Source organism: Colias eurytheme, chromosome 17, assembly GCF_061535395.1.
Source record: "Colias eurytheme isolate Ceu_HAF_F1 chromosome 17, ilColEury1 Martin Lab GWU primary, whole genome shotgun sequence".
Lineage (NCBI taxonomy): Eukaryota > Metazoa > Arthropoda > Insecta > Lepidoptera > Pieridae > Colias > Colias eurytheme.
Genome location: NC_142996.1, coordinates 2,783,490 through 2,793,508, shown reverse-complemented (window position 1 = coordinate 2,793,508; position 10,019 = coordinate 2,783,490). Strand labels below are relative to the sequence as shown.

The 10,019-nt window shown below is 32.6% G+C and overlaps 2 protein-coding genes across 2 annotated transcripts; one reads left to right on the top strand and one right to left on the bottom strand.

Moving 5' to 3' along the window:
• Positions 1–546: 546 nt before the first annotated feature.
• Positions 547–5,908, bottom strand: LOC149901069 (protein KATNIP homolog). The gene is made up of 15 exons (XM_090111994.1): positions 5,832–5,908; positions 5,644–5,748; positions 5,433–5,533; positions 5,092–5,274; positions 4,717–5,012; positions 4,462–4,644; positions 4,041–4,178; positions 3,690–3,960; positions 3,302–3,535; positions 2,913–3,090; positions 2,538–2,725; positions 2,091–2,241; positions 1,618–1,711; positions 1,421–1,536; positions 547–658 (listed from the first exon to the last, which is right to left on the bottom strand). Exons 1-15 carry the CDS (start codon positions 5,906–5,908, stop codon positions 547–549), a joined length of 2,427 nt encoding a protein of 808 aa, XP_089968120.1.
• Positions 5,909–6,620: 712 nt separating this feature from the next.
• ArgRS (arginine--tRNA ligase-like protein) lies at positions 6,621–9,078 on the top strand. The gene has a single exon (XM_090111954.1). The coding sequence runs from the start codon at positions 6,748–6,750 to the stop codon at positions 8,788–8,790; it is 2,043 nt and encodes a 680-aa protein (XP_089968080.1). The 5' UTR covers positions 6,621–6,747; the 3' UTR covers positions 8,791–9,078.
• Positions 9,079–10,019: the final 941 nt, after the last annotated feature.

Here is a 10,019-nt window from a genome sequence, read left to right as displayed (position 1 = left end):
GAATTTATACTTATTACCAACTAGTTACCTACATACCTACTCTCTTATATTATATTGGGGACAATTTTCAATCACATGATCATCTGAATAGAGTACCTAGGTATAGACCTCGAGAATTATTTATTTATAGTAGTAAATACAAAAAGCTTTATAGAAAACGTAAGCTCGAACTAAAACTGACTACCTTTCGCTGATGCTCAGTCTGATTTGAAATTTAGTAAGTTGAAAGTACCTACCTACTAAGATTTTGAGTTTGAAAACAAACACTATAACTTAAAAATAATTAATCTCAAGGAAACACACCGAAAAATTACACAATACATTTATAACTCTCTTCAGATAATGTATTTTATTTTTAAACTTCGCGCCTTTCTTTTCCACTTTTTTATGATCATAGACAATCAATAAGTTCGATTTATATTAAAAAAAAACTATAATATATTATCACACGCAACATCAAAAATACATTTTTCAAACATTCCAAAACATCACAAGCTTGATTGCAAACATCAACATATTATTAACTAAATCTAATGCTGAGAACATTTATTTTTGTTTTCTTGACCGTATTGAATATACGCTCGTGTATGGTCTTTCATTTTGGTCGACTGATTGTCCGGATCCACTTGTGGTCATACGTTGGCTTGCATCAGAGGGACTGTAAAAAAAGTTTTTTTTTAATGAAATTTGCTCACTTATTTTAAAAATTTTGATACTTATTGTTTGTTATAACAATTTACAAATTTTATTCTTTCCTGACTCCTCTGCCGGCACAATAAAGTGAAATGTGCTGACAGAGACAAAAAAGGTAACTGGTTAAAATAATATAAAGGAATTATTATACTCTGTCCATTATATTATTTGCTTTTTGACAGCTTCACGCCTATGTAGGATTGTATTGTCTATGTTAAAATGTCATACAAATAATTATCGTACTTCATGGACAGGTCCCGCCCACTTAGTGATGTCTACACAGAATTATTCAATGATGGGTCGATAGATTATAATAATCGATAGAAATACTCTGTAAAATATATCCGATACAGAAAAACTCTTCTATTATGTTATATAATTTAAACGTAAAGACAACCAAATTGTAAGATAGAAACCAATAAATAATAAAATATTAGTTTAGTTTAGTTTTAACATACAATGCATAGATATATGGTCTTATTATTACATATCTTATTAGTACGTTTACGTTGTAATTATTATTTACGTACCTGATTCGATTTATGATAATATTTTGAATTTATAATTTAAATGGTATCACAATCGATAATCTTTTGAACATCACTTCTGGTATCACCCGTCGAGCTGTCAAAAAGCAATTCTTATAGTGGACAGACTATAAAATGTTAATAATTTATTATAGCACCCGATAATTATAAATTAGTATCAATAAAAATTAAAAACATACCTTGGTGTAAGATTTACAAAGTCTATCTCTTGGAAACATATCCACTGTGAGATTATAGGCTCACCTTTGGCCATATCAAGTGTTCCGTTAAATATGAGCAGATCATCCATTAGGACCTTGAAATGATATAAAATGAATCTTTTTTGTGTAACAAATCAAAATGTGGATATTTATTTAATTTTTAACTAATTATTTACCCCAAATTCTTTCACACCCCGAGTTGGTGTTTTGCCGTAATTCCATATCTTCATACCGTAGACACAGATTGGGACATCAAAGACGAAAAATACCCTGAAAGTTTTTTTAAACTGTTATAAAGGTAAGAAGATGGAGAACAGTAAGACGTCACAAATAGAGACCTCATCCTGTTTCTGTTTAGTATTGTATTATTGTAATGCCAGTCACTAACATTCACACGAATATTCAAACCAGGGTGTAATACCTACGACACTTGCAAATGTTTTTCCTTGCATGATGAAAACATTCGTACATTGTACAAATATTTGCAAGCAATGAGTGACCCAGGACAACACTCAGTTTGTACTCAGTACGGTAGTAGTTTTATACTGCTAGTATGTACTACAGAACATGTGGAGTCGTAATAATCGCTTTCATCTCTACTATAGGTATGTGCATAATCTCACGCTAGTTTAGAACCTACGATCCTTACCTGTTAAGAGTGTCAGGTAAGACAGGTGCGAGCCACGAATGCTGTGCATCAGCTGCACTAGAATTGTGCCCATCTATGAGCTTATCCGGTGTACGCACGTCCTTCGCTAGACTATCAAGAACGTTTACGCTCGCCGGTTGAGCACAAACGTCTGTTATAAAGGAATTTTTGTAGGCATTTTAGTGTAAATAATATTGGACGATTTAATGTTATAAAATAGGATTATTAGCAAGGATCAGGAAAAAAGGTATGCTTACAATTCTGGTAACATCAATAGTTCTCTAGGTAACACTGTCCTGACTCATTAGATAAAAACGAGATATAAAGCGTTTTCGTAATGATGGTATTTTACGTATAATACCGATCATAATATAAGACATCAATAATCAACATAATACTCTGGATATGTTATTGAATTTTTAACTCATGTTAGCAGTTCATACTTACTCGTTTCTGTTACATCGATAATGTTTCCTTGTGGGTCATAAAGCTCGATCCCCGTAAGTCCAACGTAATATGGATCTCCCCAAGTGGAGAATATATTTATCTGCAGCACAAAACCAGTGGGAGCTCCCAATGTAAGGCTACTTTCATACATTATCCGATTGAAGGCATTTTTCTCTGATGGGCCAATCCTAATGAATATAAGAATTGAATAAATTACAAAAAAGATCGCATAATTAGAACCAAATTATTTTTTTAATCGACTTAAATAAAGAAGGGTTCTCAATTCGTCTGTATTTTTGTGGTGGTCCCATTTAAATTTGAATGAGGTTTAGTACTTTTGTTAAAATTAATTATTTTTTATTTTAATTAACCCACCTATCATCGATAGAAGCAAGTTCAAAGTGCTGTAAATAATCATAGCACGTCTCTCCAGGCGCACGTCTCAAAAGTAACGGCCGTTTGTGTAGAGCGGTGCCATCTAGCGACAAGCGCACATGTTTCGCGCCAATGTATGACAGTTCCATATTGGCGTTGTAATTCCAAATTCGAATACCTGAAAGTAACGATCACAGAGCAAGTAATATAGTAGTAACAATATTATTGTCTACCCATATTTTTTTGAACTTAAAATATTTATTCAAGCACTTTTTGGTTAACTTATTGGGCCTATAATCATCAATGGGCCTATAAAATCCAGGAGTCTGGACAGACAAGCAAGAAGCTCTTTATAGATTTGTATCGACAACCATGTCTAAGTTTTTTACCTGTTATTTCCGTAGGTTCCAGCAGTTCCATAATGATATGACAATAATTAGTTCCTGGCATAAAATTGGTACACCACATATCTTCAAATTCTGTTGTAATGTTTCTGCCATTGAAAAGACTTTTGCACTCTATTAGGCCGTGTTCAAAGTTAGCCTCGTCTTCAACAATGAAGCTCGTATACGCGTAACCACGGATTATAGTTACAGGATTGTTGTTACAAAGCAAATCAATTCCTGTAAATTGAAAATGCATTATAACAACACTTCACGAAAATATGAAGAGCAAATGATAAATTCAGCCGTAATTAAAACGATATTATTTTCCAATTTACTATGAGTTATTGTCTTCATTTTCAAAACTGTATGATATTTAACGATTATTTCTTACCCGTCAAGCCAATCAAATGTCTCTGGCCCCAATTTGATAAAAGAGTCAATTTAATTTCTTTCGCAATGTATTTTGCTTCTACATTACTTTTCGGACTTTCTTTTTTTATATTAATTAGAGTATTATTTTTCTTGCCATTAGCCGTTAGAGGTCGGTTTTCAACTGTATTCGTTTCAGGAACTGGTTCATTATCTTTAAGTAATGCTTGAAAATTTTTATCATTTATCATTACAGCTTCCAGTATACTTGCATCTTTGGTAAAAAGGATTGTCTGTGAAAAAATACATTTTAATGCATGGGCAAAATTTAATTGAAAATCTCGAGATTGTCATCTTAAACATAAATAATTACGTCTCCAAACGAGGGTAGTTGTCCTTTTACTTCACCGCTAGCTCTTGCTATTTCCCCATGAAAGATAATTTGGTCATCAAGTTTCACTTGAACTAAACGAACACCTCTGGTGGAGTAGATGCGGGATTTGTTGTAATTCTGTTATAACAAAAATAATTACGTTTGTAATCTTCATTCGCATCTTATGAGAGAGTTACTTAAAGCACACAATACTATATTTTGTCATTTAAGAATCAGTGGCAGAATAGAGTTTTGATTTACTAGACTGTTTAATGATAGGATGGATGATTAAGTCTCTATTTTAATTTCAAAGCTCTATTTTAAATTAACTCTATTCTAGAGCTATAACAATCTCTCGATCTATCGTTCGATCCATCCGGAATATCTTTAACGTAAGTTACTAAATAGTAAATATTCATACCCAAATCCTCAGTAAAGCTAGCCTAGTACATTTGGCAAGCAGAACGCTTAATGCAATCGGTAACCCTTGCGGTGCCGGTGCACTCCATGTATGTCTATCGTCTCTGGTACGAACAATCCCATCTATTAAATTATCCACCTGGCCATATTTTGAATGATCACCGGTATCTGAATCTGTCCATACCTTAAAATTAAATTATTACGAATATTATGTATGCTATACAACTCCGATAAGACCAGAATCTCTATAGTATACCTTTTCAACCAATACAATTTCCCCGTTACTATCGAATAGCTCAATACCATTTAACCCAACCAAAAACTTATCACCCCAATTTGAGTATATTTTTATTTCCAATAGCCTTCCTTCCGGTAACTCAGGTATAATAAAATCTTTATTTTTCCTTTCATTTCCCTGTTTTGGCACAGAAACTTCGGAGGATGCTTTATTTGAATAATTATTCATAGAAGTGTTTTGTGTGGCATTGTCATTCGTAAACAAGGATGCTTCTTTCGGTATCTTTTTACTATTTTTTAAATGTTCTCGAGTTCCTAGAAAGAGCAGTTACGTTAACGGATTTAATAAATGGAAATTGATAATTGATATGACAATAACAAAACAAATATTTACTGGTGCCAATTATAACATCATGAAAATCATTGTCAATAGAATTATCGATTCTTCTATGTCTCGGTGTTACATAATGTGGAAGGAGATCCGATAAAAAGTCATTACTGATCTCCATTTGTGAATCCCCGTTGTAACTTTGATTAAAATTTGAATATTTCTTCTGTCGTCCATTGTGCGTTGGTCCTGAAATTGAATAATTATTACAAACCCACTATGAATGTAGGTATAGGAACTTAAGAAATTTAGAATTTCAATATTTTTAATTCCGGTCTAACTAATTAATATCCAAATAAAATATTATAATAGTAATTTAGCGTATAATTTTTTTTTCTATTATTTACCCTTACTATGATTGTAGCGAAGTGTTCCTGCAGAATGTGCAACTGCTTGCGATTCAGGCTTCAATAATAAATCTAGATCAAATGAAGTTCGCCGGATCAATCTAAGAAAATAATCATACAATGAATGTCCAATTATTTGTTATTAAGTATTTTATATTACAGAAGCTTCATAGGTATATTAAAAATAATTATTTGACATAATTTTTCGTACCTTATATTATCTTTAGTATAGTTTTCAAAATTAACGTTATTTGGCTCGAGGTTCCAATCACTGGAATTATCTACAGAATTATTAATATGGGTTTCCTTTAAATCTCTGAAAAATAAATGTTAAACATTAACAGCTAATCATTCAAAATGAGAAATTATGCTCGCCAAAAATTTAATAAATATGTTTACTTTGTTATTTCTCCCAGCCAGTATGGGATTTTTGTGTCCTGCGTCGAGTACTCGTACCCATTTTGTTTTTTAGCCATTCCTATAGTTATTACACTTTGGTAATATTATGGGTTTATTAACCTTCGAATTTATTATGAATACCTACTTCATACTTAATCTTCGCTATAAAAAGCGCAAAATAATCGAAAGAAAGTACATATAACAAAATTTGCGGTTTTCACAGATACACCGTGAAACCTATAATTGATTACGTGTATTTATAAAAAGCATAATATTTTATTTTAATAATTCTTTATATAGTGCCACAAACTTATCTGACCCGGTGACAGTGTCACTGATGTCGCTTTCTTTTTATTTAAACAAAATATTCGGTATGAAAAGTCTGTGAAAATGTGACATTTCAAAATGGCGGCACGTAGTTCCAGTTTTTGCCACCGGGTCAGATAAGTTTGTGGCACTGTAATATCATTGCCACTTGCCACTTTTGAAATATAATTTTGGCGCTGTTTGTTTGACCTTGGTTGCTAGGACAACGAAATATTGTCAAATTTTTAGGAATCCAGTGGGAATCCACAATGGAATCAAAAGCAAAACCTAACAAACGTAAATTAGCAGTGATCGATAATCGAAGTCAATCGCATAAATTAATATGCTACTTTTTAATAATTCCAACATAATACTGAAAGCTTACTGAAAGCCTGAAAGATATTACGAAGCAGACTTCGATCTAGTCTATCTATGGATATATTTCCAAACTGTCGTAAAACGAGTGACACGAAACACGTCACTGTCAAGAATAAACTAAATGTCAACATGCGGCAAAAGTAACCTCCACATCACGATACATATTTTGTTATTTTAAATATTTTTATTGTATTGAAAATACAACTTTGATTAATTCATAACTTTAATCACAATGTCGGACGATAATACTAAAGCAATTGAAGCTAGAACTTTAAAAGCCGAGAAAGAAGTAAAAGCTATAGAGAAGGAAATTGATAAACTCATCAAAGGTGATTTGAGCTATGTTTCTGATCCACAACTTGACAAATTGCTCTCTGAAAATGAGAAATTGAAGCATCGTTTATCAATTTTGGAGAATGCTATCAAAGCGGAAAGTTCCCAAGTAGCGAAACGGGAACCCAGAAAAAGGCCTACGCTCATCACTGACATAAACTCTATAGAGGGTACGTTAAGTGTCCTGGATGAATTAAAAAACATTTTTACGGTTGCTGTAGACGCAGCTTATCCAGATTTAGAAGACCCGCCCGTTGTCATTACATTGTCTGGTAATAATCCTAAATTTGGTGATTATCAATGCAATTCTGCTATGCCCATATCTCAATTGCTCAAAGCTAAAAATATTAAGACAAATCCAAGAGAAGTGGCTAACAATATTCTAAACAAAACACCAACATCACCTTTAGTTGAAAAAGTGGAAGTTGCAGGCGCTGGGTTTTTAAATATTTACCTAAACAGACCTTTTGCAGAGCATGTGCTCACATGTATCCTTAAATATGGAGTGAAGCCTCCTCCTGTGAAACAGGAGAGGATAGTTGTAGATTTCTCTTCACCAAATATTGCTAAAGAGATGCATGTTGGTCACTTACGGTCTACAATTATTGGTGAAAGTATAAGCCGATTGTTAGAGTTTTTAAATCATGATGTTATACGTATCAATCATCTTGGTGACTGGGGTACACAGTTTGGTATGTTGATAGCACAACTACAAGACAAATTCCCTGACTACAAAACTGTATCTCCTCCAATATCTGACTTGCAAGCATTTTACAAAGAATCTAAGAAGAGGTTTGATGAAGATGAGGAGTTTAAGAAGAAGGCTTATTCCTGCGTCGTTGAATTACAGTCGGGTAGTCCAGACTTCATAGCTGCTTGGAAGCTTATCTGTGACGTGTCACGTCGAGAATTCCAAAAAGTATATGATAGACTTAACGTCAGCATAATTGATCGCGGAGAATCATTCTATCAAAGCCGAATGGTGATTGTTGTGAATGAACTTAAGGAGAAGGGCTTGCTTGAGGAAGACGACGGTCGATTAATCATGTGGGGAAATGAGGAGCGGACCGGCATTCCGTTGACGATTGTAAAGTCTGATGGCGGTTACACCTACGACACATCAGACATGGCCACTATCAAGCAGAGAGCTCATGAGGAAAAGGGACAAAGATTGATTTATGTTACTGACAATGGACAATATAATCACTTTGTTATAATAGAAGCTTGCGCTCGTAGGGCTGGCATCCTTGACGACGATCACCCTGGAATTGAGCATGTTGGATTTGGAGTTGTTTTAGGTGAAGATAAGAAAAAATTCAAAACCAGATCTGGTGATACAATCAAACTCATAGATCTGATGGATGAAGGATTAAAGAGAGCTCTAGACAAACTAATTGAGAAGGGCCGCGATAAAGTGTTAACACCAGAAGAATTAAAGAAGGCGCAAGAAGCTGTTGCTTATGGTTGTATTAAGTATGCAGATCTTTCACATAACCGAATTAATGATTATATATTCTCATTTGATAAGATGTTAGATGATAAGGGTAATACTGCAGTATATTTATTGTACGCTTTGACTAGAATTCAGTCAATAGCAAGAACTGCACAAGTATCTATGGATACCTTAATGAAAGAAGTTGAGAAAACAGGTATAAAACTAACACATGAAGCAGAGTGGAAGCTAGGCAAAGTCTTACTCAGATTCCCAGAAGTTATTTTGAAAGTATCAAAAGACCTATTTCTACACTCTCTATGTGAATATCTGTATGAAATTTCATCAACATTCACAGAATTCTATGACAAATGTTATTGTGTAGAGAAAGACAAAAGTGGTAACATTGTGAAGATTTTCTACGAAAGATTAATGCTGTGTGAAGTGACCGCTCGAGTCATGCAAAAATGTTTTGATATTTTAGGTATTGAAACTGTTTCTAAAATGTAAACCATTAAAAATAAAATAAACATTTTTCTAAAATACACTAATGTAGATTTTAATAATTTATTAACTAACACAAATAAAACGCATCTGTAAATGTAAAAGTTTTATTGAGTTCCCAAATACCTCTATAAAACTATACCACTGTCCAAAGATAACAGGATTGTATGAAGTAACATGCATTAGATTAAAAAATACAGTTGATAGAAGACACTGGTTCACTAACAAAGTATTAGATATAAACAACTGGTCTTGAACAAGCAACTTTTACATCCAATAAATAATTAAAATAGTCCACGGGAAATAAAAGAAGTGTTGATCTAAACACTTGATATATTTCTTTATATAGTTTATTATAAATAGCACAGAAAAATATCTTAAAAAATTGAAAACTTTCCTTTAGGGGAAAGTACAATATTATCTGTATTCAAAAATGTATTGTATGTCCAAGTTGCTTAATAATTGATATAAAATAATTTAATAACCAGTTACAGTTTTATATTAAATACGACAAAAATATAGATCAAATTTCTTTTACACAACATTATTAAAATGATAAAGATGTACAACAATTGTCCCTAGCATGTATTTAAAATTGTAATGAACTTACATTGAGATTTTTCTTTATTTTAACAATCAGCAGATAACTTAAATTGTCATGCTAAATCATTTAATTTCCAAAAATACAAAAATTCATAAAAAGTCCCAGCAAAATAGTTGATCAATTTTTTTGGCTATTGCCAGCATGATGGATTATTCTTCATTTATACAAGAAAACTACAATCTGTAATATTTTTTGTAATCTCTCTCTCATAAATTAAGCGTAAGTACAATAAAATTTGAGCAAGTATTTGGCTGGGACCCGTTACGTCCAATTAAAGATTTTGTAGGAACTTTGGCTATTATCACTGCTTCTATTACAAACGACAATTCCTACATTTCAATTTTTATCGATTTATTTTAACTAGGAAGACTGACTTATTTTTCATCAGACTGTCTTCAGGAAAATATAATTCGACAAATCTACAAAAACTTGACCAGACAGTTTTTTATAGGTACAAATCAACTCAATATGTACGAATTCACCTTCGAAGCTCGTTAATTTAGCATTTTTTTGTAACGTTGAATTCTTTGGTCATTTGACCAAAAAAAATAAATAAATCTTGGTCTGCAAAATCATTACCGTTCAAAGAATTGAAACTGTATGCTTCATGATAACAAATTAATATAACGCT